At 39.7% G+C, this 16220-nt stretch overlaps 1 protein-coding gene across 7 annotated transcripts in view; it reads right to left on the reverse strand.

The window, feature by feature from the left end:
- Positions 1 to 16220, reverse strand: part of CCDC34 (coiled-coil domain containing 34) — a 70132-nt gene that overhangs the window by 50772 nt on the left and 3140 nt on the right. For all 7 annotated transcript variants that reach the window (XR_008208884.1, XR_008208882.1, XR_008208881.1 and 4 more), the window contains exons 3-6: positions 15268 to 15375; positions 5578 to 5736; positions 4258 to 4399; positions 2681 to 2791 (exon numbers count right to left, since the gene is read on the reverse strand). Coding sequence is in view for 2 of the 7 variants with exons in the window: in XM_052692479.1 (XP_052548439.1) it covers positions 2681 to 2791; positions 4258 to 4399; positions 5578 to 5736; positions 15268 to 15375 (520 nt within the window). In the remaining 5 variants the exon portion in view is untranslated. The remainder of the gene's footprint in view (positions 1 to 2680; positions 2792 to 4257; positions 4400 to 5577; positions 5737 to 15267; positions 15376 to 16220) is intronic.

The following is a 16220-nucleotide window of genomic DNA, read 5'->3' on the forward strand; positions in this document are numbered from 1 at the left end:
TGTGACAGGAAAAAATGAACAGACCCACCACGGACTAAATATCTTAAGAGACAGTCGAAGTGAAACGCATTAGATCATCCCATGCACCCACATGCTGAACCAATCTATATATTCATTAACACATGGCATGGTGTTAAAATACAAGCCTACACAGAAGCAGTTGAAGCTCTTAGATACCGGTCTATTGAACAAAGTCTGAGTTTTTACCAGTGGTGAATCAGGCTTACCTGATTCCCATTTTTGTACTATGTCACTGAGAACTAAACATACAGGGCTGCTGGCTGCAGAACCTCCATCTCCTTCACAATAGAAGCTTTCTCTACGCAAGGATAATTGCACTCTAATCTACAACTCTGACTGCTTGAAGCTTGCCATTTCTCAGAAGAGCATCACGTCCTTACACTATGCGCTAACAGAAGGTCATTATTCTCAGTTACACAGATAACTTTAGGCAGACACCAAGCTCAGAGATCCAGTGAGAAACATTTCTAAGAAACACAAAGGTTCTCATTGTCTATTCAGTTATCAAAATTGGTACGTCATGATCCATGTGCTCTTAAGTATGTTCATAGAATAACAGAATATCCCAAGAGAGAAGGGATCCGTAAGGATCATTGAGTCCAACTCCTGCCTCCACACAAGACCACCCAAAAATCAGACTGTATGTCTAAGTGTGCTGTCCAGCTGCTTCATGAATTCTGCCAAGCTCAATGCTACAACCACTTCTCCAAAGAGGCTGTTCCAGCACCCTTATCACTCTCTCAGTGAAGAACCTTTTCCTGATGTCCAACCTAATCCACGCCATTCCCTTGGGTTCTATTGTAGGTCATCAGAGAGGGGAGGTCAGATCCGGCCTCTGTCGAAGAAGCTGTAGGCTATGATGTCTCCCTTCAACCTCCTCTTCTCTGAGCTGAACAAACTAAGGGACTTCAGGCACTCCTCATAAGTTTGTATGTATAACCAAGGCTGTCCCTTCTCAGCTGAAGAATTGGACCCTTCATGCTGTTGATGATTTCCCAGCTTTCTAATTTGTCTAATTTGACCCATCGGGTCCCAATGAACTTCTATGCATTCAGTTGAAACAGCAAATCACGAACAATAATCCTTTTCCAGGAAGACAGTGAAATTTAAGAAAATCCCACAGTGCTCAGACTGGATTGCAGTCACCATTTGCAGTGCCAACTGTCCAATTATGGAGTGCTTAAAAGGCAAAGCAAAACTAGGCAAGACTAAATAAAAAAAGCAGTTAGATTTTATAAAAGGATAAGAATGTTATTAGGTACAGCAGGTTAGGGCTTTTTCTTTTTTTCTCCTCCAAATATGAAGATCAAAACAACAAAGACTGTGACTTCAACAGATTTCACTCTTTTTGTTTGATTATCAAGTCTATATAACTCCTGCACTTTTTACTTCCCAATTGTTTCATGTATCATAGTTAGAGACTTGGAAGGTGGCATATGAAGAATATTTGAAGAAACAGTGCTCACTCAGCCTCGCAAAGAGAAGGCTCAGTGGAAATTTAATCTATATTCCAACATCTAAAAGATAGCCACAGAGAAGATAATCTCTTCACCACATGGTAACAAGGAGAGAGAATGGACACAGGTTGCTCCAGAGTAACTTGCATCTGCATGTAAGAAAAAGAAATCACCAAGAGAACAACTAAACATCAGGAAAAAGTTGCCCAGAGAAGTGGTGGAGTCTTACCCACTGAAAATTTACAAGATTGAGATTGACAGGACATCTGATAATGCATTTCAAGGCTCTCTTTCAAGAGGGGGCTCGGTCAGATGATCTTGGGAGATTTCTTTCAACCTAGACTCCTGTAAACGAGCTTCTCTTTGTCAACTGGGTGAGGAAGTCATCCATACCCTCCAGAAGCTCCCTTAGTCACTTTTTCTCTGCTGTATTGCCCTTCCAGCAGATTTCATGGTGGCTGAAGTCTGTAACAGATGTCCACAGCAGGATCCACACACCTTGGTCTCCCTTTAATCCTAACTCATAAGGTCTCATCTGGCTAATCATCAGTCCTTAGGTAAAGCTTCATGAGTTGTTGCTGCAGCTCCCTCCTTGTTGGCCCATCCTTTCCGTCCTCAAGGTCAATCCATTGCAGTGCTCCAGCAATGTAAGCTTTTGGAATATATTTCTGTGGTCCCAATGTCATCACTGTTCTGTAGCTGCACAGAGGCCTCAAGTTTCTTGTAATAAAGCCAGTAACTGTTTCAAAGTTTGTTATAATTAGAATTGCTAAAATAACGCAGTTATACTGTTGCCCAAAGTCATAATCAACTGCACAAAATAAGCCTTTCAATGACAAAAAAAATGAGGACAGCAACAATCCCGTATGCTTTATTGATATTGAAGTACAGTTCCATTAAAATTGCTAAATGCCACTTTAAAAAAAGAAAAACACATTGAAATCAATACACAAAAGCCCTTAACAATGTGATCAGTCAGTCACCTTCAAACACAAAACCTGGTCACAACAACAACAAAAAAAGGAGACAAGTTTGTACGTATAACTTTATACTTATGTTCCAGCTCTCAAGCTCATAAGAAAGACTTTGCTTTCTGTGCTGTAACTACTTTCTATGAGAGGATTGTACGCAAAGGTTGTTCTTGGGTTTATATATTACTGTAGGTGAAAACTTATGTGACCGACAAGATACAGATCTCTTACTGTTCTTCATGGTAAGAGCACCTTCTTCCTTTGGAGGAGGAATGTGTACTGGTTTCCAAGGAATGGGGTTGCAATATGCTGGAGCTGGATATGAACTCCCAACAGGACGCCCTAAAATGTTTAGAAAATAAATAACTTAAAGTTATTAAGTAACTTAAGTAAGTTTTAAGTAACTTAAAATTAGTATGTACTCAATGGGCTTTATAATGCGTGCAGTTCTAATAATCACCTAGGGTAAGACAGAACAATGTCTTCAGAGGAATACAGTAAATGCATGTGACAATTCAAATGATTCAAAGTGATAAATCTTCCACTCCCTATCACCAATGACTGGTGTATTCCTCATCCGTATTAAAAAAAAAAAAAGCAGGTTGAATTCTATGCAACATTCAAAATGCTCAGCCTTTTGTATGCTTAAAAGATGCATGTGTGTGTGAACTGGCCACATCACATCACTTCAAAGCATTTATAAATATTACTTCCTGTCACCACATATATAAAATATACATATTTTTTCCATCTTTGCTTAACTACAACTCTTCATTTTACCGAGGAGAAAAACATGTAAGTTTCCCACAATTTAATTAATTGTTTGCAATTATTAGCCTCGGGGACTTAGACCAGTGTAAGAAAGCCTAAAACACTGCAGAAGGAACACGTTGTTCTGTCAGTCACTTGTCTGTAGTGAAATTCCAGTGCACACATCACGAGGTTGAGTAAAACAAAGTCTATGACACATTCTGTTGCAGGAACACTACTGAGCATAGAAATACTTCTTAAAAAAAATGAAATACTTAAGTGTTTGCAGCTGTCAGGAAGTAATGAGCTACAAATGCAAAACATGAAAGCGAAGCGTATCACCATCTACAAGCAGATGTAAGCAAAAGAGCAACTGGTTGCTCATCTGCTACATGGATTTTCTTAAGCATTCAAAATCTAGGATCTAGGTCCTATAATACTTTCTGTCACAAACACAAATAATAATAATGATTTGATTCTATGAAAAAATAAAGAAGAAAGTATAGTCTATTTTTTTTTTTAAAGGACATCTAATCAACTGAAATGTAATACAAAATACTACTTCTTACTGCTCTTCAGCTTTTGTATCACGTAGAATTACAAACAAAACATAATAATTAAGACTCTCAAATCTCCACACCATCATCAGCATTCTCCTTCACACTTCCCCTCAGAGTGAAAAAAGAATATGACAGCAGATGTGAGGAGGTGTGAGGCAATTGCAAAGCTAAATGGAAACTGTCACTCAGCATTGAAGTTACATCCCACGTAACCCTTTTCAAGCAGAACTGCCAGACCTTTATTAATCTCTGCATCTCAAAAACTGCCCCTTTTCTAACACGGATTCTGGTGCAACAAGAGGGCACACGTTTCCTGACACACAAATACTAATTTTACAACAACGTCATCACAGCTGATATGCTTCACAGGAACCAGTAATTAGCCTGATAAGGAACTTAACAAGATCAAAATCAATTATAATTTGGTATACCACATCATTCTCAAGTAGCATTCTTTTCCTCCTAAAGTCATTGCATATGCACGGTAAGAGTACAAACCTGCAGACTTCCCATGTGGAAAGCCATAACCATTTAATACAGGGCGTGGTTTATTTCTAGCATTACGTAGCCATTCATTAAAGATCTTCTCTGCTCTCTCTTTCTTCTTTTGCAGCTCAGCCTGCCTTTCTTTTTCTTTTTCCTGAAAACAGAATAACGTAAGATGCCTACAAAGCATGTTGGTATGTTTTTACAGGCACTGCAATTGGATTTACATCAAGTTGAATTGATACTGTGAGCATGACTTACACGAATTTACATTAACAAAGAGAGGAGTAAAGGGAATGAATATTGGTTTAAATCTCTCTTAAGACTCCCGTTTACTTTGGTTTCAAGTTCCTTGTGTTGTGCTTTTTAGACACCCAACAGAGACACAGAATTGGTTTAAACAGGACATGAACACAACCAGTACAGAACAGTTAAGTGTCTTCCAGTTATATGAGAAATTAAGAAAGTCTACAAAATTAAGTCCTTGAGGCCTCTAAATTGGTCTGAAACAACTTAGGCTATTTTTAAAGATAATCCAAAGGAATTAGTATATACACTTAAGAAATACGAATCTTTTTTGCACATTAAGAACGACAGCTACAATTACAGCAGGAACATGGACAAATTCTTCTAACCACAATCCCCCTAACACTTAACAGTCGTGTAATACAAATTCAATAGAAAAATAAAACTGAACCATTATTTAAATTTAATTACAATCAATCAACTTTAAGCATAATAGCTGTAGTTGCCCACTCATTTTCAGGCACAAGCATTACCAGTATGTAACATCTATATGTAATTTGCCCTAGGACCCCAATGTCTGTGTTTTAGGAAGCTTGCAACATGTAAGGGGTCTTCTAGAACACACTATAAAAATAAATGGCAGGTTAATTATTCAATCTGAGTTAACATTAAAATTAGGACTCCCAGCATCAGACTGGTATAGAGAAATAGAGAGAAAAATACTTCTAATTTGAAACACGTTTAACAATCAAGATAGTAGTGGTGGTGAGAGAAAAATGACTAGAAGGATGCCTATTTTCTGCTGGGGTTGAGAAATAGAGATACAGTTTGTGGTTCCTATTTCTGTTTTTCTTCTCACATCACCATTGCAGAGGCTTTGCTTGGCTTTGCAATAGAACTAGTAACAAATATGCATTTAATGTGCATCTTCCTTTGCTGGCCACACTTCAACGCATCAACAGTATAACTTTTGAAACTATTCTTAACATACATCGCTCCATCTGATAAATTCCAATTAATTTAATCAAGCACTACACTTAATATGTTAGGTAAAGCCATTCAAATACATAATTAACTGACAAATACCTTCTCTTTCTTCCTCTTTTCTGACTCTTCAGCTCTCTTCTTCTTTAACCATTCATTATACTTCACTTCGGCCTTTTCTTGTAACTGCATTTTTTCTAGTTCCTTTGTGGCTTTCTCTGCCATTTCTTTGCTCAGTTTTCGTTCTCTTTCCCTCTTTTCCTAGACGAAATAGATCAAAGAGGAAGAATGTTAATAATGCAATAGATTTCGATGGGCAGTTATTTCAAGGAATGCTTCTATTACGTAATTACAAATAAAATTATCCCAACCCTGAAAACAAAACCCACTCATCGCTAGAACAAGACATGATAAAAATTTCCTTTCAGGCTCTCTGCACTATTATGCTTACTCTGATGATTATTTATTTAGACATCTTTTTTAAAAGACTTCCAATGCTTTTCAGTATTTCTGGAAAAGAAATCTATGCTGCAATTCTTGATGAGCATGTTGTAGATTAAGAAGTCTGCTTTTCAATTAAATGAGAGCAAACCACGGTTCTAAATGGAAGTCAGTCTGCACCCTTCTGAGTCACTGCCACGCACGTGAGCTCTGTCAGATAAGATACACAGAGGTTTATCACTTCTGTGTCTTTCCCAAGTATGTGAATATAACGGCACACAGCATGTTGAGAGCCATTCTCTAAGCTAACGAGTACATACTGAAGGAAGCATAGTCACATGAAGACTAACATGTACCATGTTAGACATGAAGACATGAGTACCCCTCACCGCTCTACCCTGTAGCCTTTCTGAAATGCCTGGGATTCTACTGGTTCAGTACTACCACATCTTAGCTCACTTAGCTCTGGAGAATCTGCACACACACACAGAAATCTATACTAGACAAACTATACATGCGACATGGAGGAGAAACAGAAGATTTGAGATCAACAATTTTGCATTCATAGAAAAGAACTGCTGAATAAAAAAGCTTTTAGGAGGGTAGGGAAGCTTCTTAGATAATGAATTCTTAATTACAATACTTTAAATGAGCTTAGCCAGAATCATACAATCGTTCTGAATTGGAAGAGGCCTTTAAAGTCATCCAGTCCAACTCCCCTGCAATAAACAGGGGGACCTATAGCTCCATCAGGTGCTCAGAGCCCCCTCCAGACTGACCCTGAATGCCCACAATGATGGGGCATCCTTCACCTCTCCAAGCAACCTGTTCCAGTGCCTCCATACCCTTACTGTAAAAACCTTTTTCTTATATCAAATCCACTTCTCCCCTCATTTAGTTTGAAACTATTTTCCCTTGTCCTATCACAACAGACCTTGCTAAAGAGTCCAGCTCCTCCTTTCTCACAGCCCCACTTTAGATATTGAAAATCCTCTCCCATGACTGTCCAGAGCCTTCTCTTCTCCAGGCTGAACAGCACCAGCCCTACTATTTCCTTACCCTTCCTTGCCCCCCCACCCTTTCTCTCCTGAGGCTCCAGCCCAGCAGTGCCCTGCCCTGCCATAAATGGTTAACACTTTGCTGGTTGCTGTTTCTCTTTGGGCCTGTGCCCTCTGTCACAGAACTGCAATGACAACAGGCAGAGTGATGGGCAGGACTGGCTCCCTCGTCCTGCTTTTGATGCAGCGTAGGATACAGTTGGCTTTCTGAGCTTTGAGGCCATACTGCTGCCTTGAGACCAGCTTCCCATCCACCAGTACCCCCAGGTCTTTTTTGGTAGGGCTGTGCTCTATCCTTCCATGCCTCAGCTTGTACTGATAGTGGGGTTGCCATGACCCAGATGCAGGACCCAATACTAGGCTTTGCTGTACGTCATGAGCTACACCTGGGCCCACTGCTCTGCCTGTCTAGGTCTCTCTGGATGAGGAATGGATGGCATCTCATTCCTCAAGAGCGTAGACCACAACACACAGCTCGGTGTCATCCACAAATTTGCTGAGGGTGCACATGATACCAGTGGACATTCATTGAGAAATATGTTAAAGAGCATCAGTCCCAGTTCTGACCCCTAAGGGACACCATTTGTCAATGATACCCATCCAGACGTTGAGTCACGGACCACTGCTCTCTGGGTATAATCTTCCAACCAGTTCCTCATTCACTGAACAGCCCGCCCACAAAATCCATATATTTTCAATTTAGAAAGAAGGATTTTGTGGGGGACTGTATTAGCTACTATTTGTGCTGCCCCAAAGTTAAGTAAGTCCCTATGTGAACAACAACATGCCATGCATACGACCATGAAAGCCAAAGCTATTGCTGAAGTTTTACTTCCAATAAGGAATTGCAAGGACTGGGAGGGGCCCCTACAGAATTGCAGACTCCACAGCTGCCCAGAAATTATTCTGCAAATAAATCAGAAGCGCTTCCTTTTTCTCTCTAGCACAAAACAACTCCTTCAGAAAGGTGGTTTACATCACATTCCCAGCTGCTATAATAATGTGGTTTGCGTCGAGCTCCTGTCAACTCCAGCCTTCCTAGCTTCCCCCCATTCTCACTTCTTGTTCTTATCCAAGTCTATCGAAAAGGCAAGGAATGTGCATGTTAATGCACACGATGTCCTTCAATCCGTCCTTCACACTGCTTCCACATACGTCAGGGGAGGGGAAATTATATAATTTGCTTATGTGTGGTGTTGATATAAGAAAAAATTCTCTTTGATCTTGTGCTCCAAACAGACATACCTATTATTCACTAAACCACCAGCCAGTTGACATGTACTCTAGAATATGATTACACATGTTACATAAGTTAAGGTATTGATTGTAAAACATCCCATTACTTATTGCAGGAAGAGCCTGTTCTCCTGCCACTCCACCCAATCACATTATTAAGCAGAAAGGATACAAATCTGGCCTGAAGGTTCACTGCTATGGGCTGCGATCCTATCAGGTCTTGGAACCTAATAAAGACTGGGCTGGGTCAGTACTTGGAAACCCCGCAGCAGAACAAACCCAGCCGTGGCACAAAGCAGTCCTGGTGACTCAGTGGGCAGTGTGTGCCTTACTGAGTCACTATCAAACCAGCAGCAGAACTACTAAGCTTTCAAGAAAAAAAAAAAATAAAAAATCAGACCTATGTATATGTTGAGACTTGTCAAAGAAATTTTAAATGTCATGAGGCATCACACTTCACTTAGCCTTACTTACTGCCTTCTGCCAAAAAGAATTTCTAAGGCAGAAAATGAGCCCAATTACACTGAAACAGAGACAACATTCCAGCTGGAAGAAAATTAATAAAACATACACTCCTGTATTTTCATATTAATAATTGACCGAGAGGCTGCAAAAAAGGATCAACTGCAGAGCTGCTTTATATTCTGCATTTTCTGTATACAGTCTCATGGCAGGGGGGGCAATCCTTAAAGGTCCCTTCCAACCCATGTCATGATTTTCTAAATAGACAGATTTCCAGAAATTTATGCTGTTTCAATTTTTTTAGATCCTTCTCACAGCAACTGTTCTCCTGTTTTCTACTCCACCAATATGACGTGTTTTTCCTTTCAGACGTGCCCGATGACTCTATTGCACAGTTCTGACATCTTTGTTTCTGTATTCCAGCATCATTTGATACTGAACGATTGATGGAATATAGGAAAAGACCACACTGTCAGCATCAGAACATATCTGCAAATTTCCTTGCATTACTCCACAGTAATCTGGAATGTCAGTTGCATTTAACAACTTCAGAAACAGGGGTCATTCAGCCAATTGTTATTATCTTTTCAATTTAATCCTATTACACAGCTCAGTCACCAACCCTGGCTCACATAAATACGTCTGTAACCTCTCCAGAACTGGCAAGCAAAAAAAACACAAGAGGAGAGAAAGGAAGTCAGTGACACAGCACTACCAACAGGCAGGCTTAAACAATGTCCACACAGTCAATGTGGACTTGACTACGGTCTAGAAGTCAGAGAGTTCTAAGACAGAGCATCGTTCTCCTGAACTGTGTTTCTGTAAAGAATCACCATGTGGGTATTTGAACAAGTGGCAAGCAGAAAGTCTTAGTGTATGTGGTCCATGAATATTCTCAAGGTCTTCAGAAGAACGCAGACTCCGCGAAAGCTGCCACAAAACACAATTACTCTCATTTTAATCATCTGTCACTCTGAATTCAAGCTCTCAAGACTACCCACAATTAATTTTGACACTAAATGTGAGAAATTGGTTCATTCTACTACAGAAATCTAAAAGTAAGCCTTACACAAATAAGATTCGGGTACAATCTAAAGTTATATAGATTGGCCTTGCACAACCTCAAAGATAAATGCAATGTGAAGAGACATCAAACACTGTATTAAAAACAAAAAAACTATTCTGTAATGTATTCCATATTCCGGGTTTAGATGCTTAGAAATATCACTCCCTCATAAATATAATGAAATATTCATTAACTGGAAGAAAGGCAGCACGAGCACGACTTTCTAGCTTGAAAGTCATGCTGGAACTGCTGAACAGTCCGTATGCTGTGTTAACAATGGTGAGAGGTAACAAGCATTCAGCAGTCTTTGGAAAAAGGGTTGTGATGCGAGTCTCTCTTCTGTAAGGAATCATACAGCATATCAAGAAAGAGAAGTTGTCTCCAAGAATATTGCCATTCATTATTTCATTGCATGATGGTTCCTATTTCCATATTTCCTACTGCTTCTTCCTTAAAAGGACCGTCAGCCAAAAGCAAAATAAATGATAAAAAGATGTTTTTTTCAATGAAAAACCAGCAACAGCAAATTCTCCCATCCTGTAATTTTTCACATGATGGTGGTGATTTTCAGCAAGTAAGGAAGTCTTGCTGAAAGAAATCAAAGAGGAATAAAAAATCTGGCCATAAAAATTCTAAGAGTAACATCTTTTTTGCAATGTCTTGTTCTCTTATCAACGACACAACACATTTGAGATGTTAGTCAAATTAATGTTGGGAGCAGATTCTTTTGTATTTCAGTGCAAGGTGTGTAATTTTACTCCTTACTCTCTCAGCTTTGCTGGATACCACATTCATATAACAATGTATTACATGCAAGTTAAAGGATATTAACAAGATGAGTTAGAGAATTACAGCTGTTTGGATGCAAACATTCTGCTTTTGAGATTCCAGTTCCTCTTACAAATGTGTATTACATACACATACAGGTTTGGGCTGGCATTAAATTTTCTTCATAGTGGCTTATATGGTTCTGTCTTGGATTTGTGACCAACACAATGTTGGTAACACACCAGCATTTTCTATAAGACTGAACAGTCTCAAGGCTTTCTGTTTCTCATGCTGTCCAACCAGCAAGAAGGCCGGGGGTTCTCACAAAGCTGGGAGGAGATGCAGCCAGGACAGTTGACCCAAACTGACCAAAGTGATGTTCCATATTACATGATGTCATGCTCAGCAGTGAAAGCTAGGAGGAAGGAGCAGGAGAGGGAGTAATTTAGAATTACAGCGTTTGTTTTCTAAATAACCTTTAGGCACAACGAAGCCCTGCTTTCCTGGCAATGGCTAGATGTCTGCCTGCACTTAGAAAGCAGTAAATTAATTCCTGATTTTGCTTTGCTTGCACATGAAGCTTTTGCTTTACACCTATTAAACACTTTTTATCTCAACTCCTGAGCTTTCTTGCTATCACTCTTCCAGCTCTCTTCCCCATCTTGCTGTTGCACTGGAAGATAAAGAGGAAAGTGAGAGAACAGCTGTGTGGTGCTTGGCTGCCTACCAGGGCTAGCCAACAGTAAATAATGGAAGTTCCTACACATAAACCTAAGTACATACACAAACTGATTTATCTTGATATTTCTAAGTTTATATTCTACCAACATTATAAAAATGAAGTAGTTCAGCAGCTAATAAAGGTGGATTTCACAGAATTGGAAAACACATTAAATAGAGTGTAGACAGTGAAAAGAACTGCATCCGTGTCAATTTAAGTGTTTAATGAAAAACTGCTGTTGTCAGTCCTTACCTTTAATCTAACTACTTTATCCTGCATGAATTCACAAGAGGTTTCTATAAGGAATTTATAACATAACACTCTAAGGAATTAAATGGTCACATTATTTTTACAGATGTTTCACAGTCCGTGCATCCACGATGCATTTCTCAAAGCAGCTGGTACTCTGATTTGATAGCAATTAATCACTATATCACTACTTAAATGTACCTAATTTAAGCATTCAATCCCACAGCTATTGATAGGAAACAAAGAGATTCACATCTGTGGATCAACAGTTAGGTAAAGAAGAAACTTTGCTACTGTTAACTACAAGCTTCCTATTCAACAAATAGGGCAGAACAACAGGATTTGGTCTGTGTAACTGGGGTTCTTCACATATGGACTTGTAAGCACAGCAGTCTTGAAACCTTAAACCCAGATTATGCTTAGAATTCTAACAGGAGAGGCTGGGACCCTGTTTACATGAAGAACATTTAGTGTGAGATGGTTCAGAAGTCCATAATCAAAACCATCCTCAGCTCTTTTCAGAAATATCTGGAAGAGGATGTAGAGTAAAGAAGAAAGGGAGCCTGGAAGGACAAAGGTTTTATAAACCAATGAGTTCTGTGTACTGCTCCTCAACCATGAGAGACAAGATTCTGAGAGTGAAGTCAAAAAAAAAAAAAAAATGCATGAGAATGAACAGACATGAAGAAAACAAGCTTTCACAGCCACTGATTCTAACCTAAAGGAATGAGCCAGCAGTTAGTTTTCAACGTCTATTCAAACTTTAGACCTACGATGACCGCGGGATTGGAGGATGTCAATTCCTTTATTTTTAAACTTCACAGTTCAGCTGTAAGTTGTCTGCAAGGAGCTTGTTACTGAACAGGAGTCTAACGACAGCAATTAGCAATCAAGCAATCATTTGAACGTATCAGAAACATTAAGATACATTCTAATGGCTTTGCTCAAAGTGCAGTTCTGTGCACCAGTCAAATCCATTTCAAAATAAGGCTACTTTAACAATGAAAACGTGACGTTGGACAGCTTTGCTTTTCCAGCACTTGTAATCATACACAGCTCATTTTTTATCCGTAAACCTAACAGTAATGAAGAAAAAGATTTGAGTGTTGGTTTCAAATTTTCTTCTGGAATCTAAATCCATGCCTGGAGATACCTTCAGAGTTAAAATATTTTGACCAATATTGCTGTGACTTGTAACACAGAGCTCTATTACATCTGAAACAGAACAAACCAGACAATTTACTGTCTGCCCACAAATGACTCAACCTTCAGAGACAAAGTAAAATTACTTTTGCCCAGCAGAGGTCTAGTATCTCAGTGATTTGTAAATTTTGAAGGCATTATTAGAACCACAATAGCACCTGCCAGCTGATTTTTACTGTTTCTCCTTCCTCGTGAGCTGCAAAATTCCTTTGTATTTCCATACACGTTTCACAGCTTAGAATGTTCTCTGACAGTTCACTCTCAACCTTTGAAATCACAAAAACTTACCTGCACCCAAGTTTATTAAAAGGTGACCACACCCTGATTTTCAAAAATTAGGTATGCAAAGCGACTGGAAGCATGCAAATCTCACATCACATGTGATGACATTAAATAAATACTGTCCTCAAGTACTTCTTCCTAACTTGAAGCTAATGGACTCTATGGAACAGTCAGAGCCCTACAACTGACACTGCCACGTAACCAAGTGCTACTGGCTTGATACATAGAAAAAGAGCAGAATTCTTCCAGGCCCACACAAATATTCTGCCATGGATCTGCCTTGTAAAGATTTTTCCAGCAGCGTCCTGGGGCTGCTGAAAGACTTTGTGCTCAAGATGAAGGGAAAAGTTTCACGTACACTCAAGCATCCCTCACTGCCTTCATCAGTACAGAACTCAGCAAAGGGGAAGGATTCAGATTCGCAGAGATCACAAAGGTAACATCCCTGAGAGGATCATCTCCTGCGAAGCACTTTCTGCATTCTCTACAAAGAGGTGAGAATCACCAACAGGATACAAACAGGGTGAGTGCTTAGTAGTTATTTTAGTGAAGAAAACTGAGTTTTGTCCTCAAGGAGCACCTTCTCACACTAACAGGAGGAAATAGAGACCTTTTGCACATGCAATTATATTTTCTGAGAAAAATCATAGCAAGTGTTCATGAATCCAACCTTAAACTTCACATGAAATCTGTCACAAACACAGATTTAGCCACTGAATTGACATGCTTATCATTCAGTAAGTGTTATCCACAGGCAATCTTGTGAAGACTTGCACTGCGGAGGAATATGCTGCAGAAATGTTAAAACTCTAGAGAAAGCTAAGCCTTCAAAATCAGTTTTTTCTTGCTTTGAGAGTGGTTTACAGAAAAGACAAGCCAATGAATCATCTGATTGAAATGAAAAACAGATTACTATTGGTAAGTGCTTGGGACGTGGCCTAAGAATGACCATAAGCTTCCAAAACATAACACGTACAAGTCCAAACACAAATACTTTCTTCCCCCCTGCTGTTCTCTGAGCTGATGCTGCCATCAAAAAGACCTGCTCATCCCACTGCCAACAGAAAGGAAGGAGTTAACCAGTAAACCCACAAAGTTACAGGGAGGACATAAAGAGGTGGAGATGTACAGAAGCTGACTGAGATAGACACCCAAAGGGAATATTCAGTTCTGAGCTGTGAAGTGAACCATTTTAACACGTAATCACACTCGTTCAAGCCAATGAATAGTTGCAGGAAGCTGTTAATTTCTGTTTTAGAAGGGGAAAATGTCACCGTGCTGAATGATCAATCCTATGCTTTTTGCTGAATACTTCAGTAAGGAAGGTCCCCTTCCTCATCACAGCAAATGCTTAACTCAGGATTGCTGTGGTTCAAGGTTATGCTAATCATCCAGTCAGCAATGCAGCTAGGAGAAATTAGGGAGCTAGGTTCAAACACAAGTTTTTCTAGGGGTCCTAGACTAAATTAGGCCTTGATACCTAGCCAAAGCACTGCTGTTGGGAAACTTTCCTCTGATTTTACTGAGAACCAGCAGTACGGAACAGTAAGAAATTGGAATTGCTACAGACCATAAGGCAGTGAGCAAATATGCCCATGAATTACCAGGGGCTAAACAAAACCAAATCTCCCCAACTTTTCTATTTTTACCACTCAGGACACACAGTGTTTGTATTACAGAGAGCTGTACAGTGTCCTCTTGAGATCAGGATTCTGGCTGCTTCTGACATGGGATTCTGGCATCCTCTCCAGAGAGCTGAAAAGGATTGCCTGATCCCATTGTGAAATGACTTTATAAATGAAGAAATTCCCTGTTGCAAGCTGTGGGCTACCGATAATATCCTGAATCTGGCCTCACACCTCAATTATCTCTCTCAACTCCACCATACTATTTTCCTGTCCACAATGGTATTTAACCGAATCCTTTTCCTGGCTCTGTTTGGTGTACAAGGCACTGCAGTTAAGTTGGAGACTATAATCAATATGCTAAGGCGTTGAACCTAGGAAGCCAGAAAGCTTAGGGTACACCAAAGATCAGAACCCCAGGCTGCTACACAAGATGTGAGACAGCTATCAGTTACCTGACTATTCAGAAAACAAATGTCTTTGGGAAAAAAAGATTACAAAAAAAAAATCAGTCTTGGAAAATTGGTTAACTGTGTGAGCATGTTTTTGTAATTTTCAGTTGAAACAGACTTTCTTTCAGCAAACTAAAAACATGGCTGTCCAAACAGTCTAAATAAACGGCAGTCAGGTTTACTCAAGCACAACATGTGCCAGCATACTGGCAGATGACATATAATTTACCTCTTCTCTTTTTTTTTCCATCCATTCTCTGAGCTTCTTTTCAGCTGTCCTTTTCCTTCTCTCAAATTCTTCCTTTTCCTTCATTTTCTCAAGTTGTATATTCATCTCCTAATCAAAAAAAAAAAAAAAAAAGCACACATCTTTAACATGTCATGACCACGTACACCAGCATGCTCAATACTGGAAACAGTGCTGAAGTTAAGAAAAAAAAATTATTATTAAGCATTACATTTGAAACACTTCAAGATTTTGCAAAAAATGAATGACAGTTAACACAGAAACATTATGAAATATAACCAATGGAAATGTAGAACTTCTACAGTACGAAGGCAGGCTGAGGGAGCTGGGCTTGTTCAGCCTGGAGAAAAGAAGGCTGCAGGGTGACCTCATTGCAGCCTTTCAGTACCTAAAGAGAGCCTACAAACAGGAGGGGAGTCAGCTCTTGGAAAGGGTTGATAACTGCAGGACAAGGGGAAATGGTTTGAAGTTGAGGGAGGAAAGATTGAGGTTGGATGTCGGGGGGAAGTTCTTTGCTATGAGAGTGGTGAGGTGCTGGAACAGCTGCTCAGAGAGGCTGTGATGCCCCGTCCATCCCTGGAGGTGTTCAAGGCCAGGTTGGATGGGGCCCTGGGCAGCCTGGGCTGCTGTGAAATGGGGAGGTTGGTGGCCCTGTGTGTGGCAGGGGAGGGTTGGAGATTCGTAATGCTTGAGGTCCCTTCCAACCCTGGCCATTCTGTGATTCTTTGAACTGGAAACAGATATTTTTGTTGGGCTCAGAATTACTTCAACAGAAATCGTTCCTTGGCTCATTTAAACATCACTCAATGGGATCTCTAGTGGTATTACTACTTTTCTGCAATACTTTAAATTTAGATGATTTACTACTCTGTATTTAGGAAGGCATCAAAGCTAAGCGATGTATTGATCTGTGACATTTAATATGAAAACTATAG

The sequence above is a fragment of the Tympanuchus pallidicinctus genome, unplaced genomic scaffold, assembly GCF_026119805.1.
Source record: "Tympanuchus pallidicinctus isolate F22 unplaced genomic scaffold, pur_lepc_1.0 scaffold3, whole genome shotgun sequence".
NCBI lineage: Eukaryota > Metazoa > Chordata > Aves > Galliformes > Phasianidae > Tympanuchus > Tympanuchus pallidicinctus.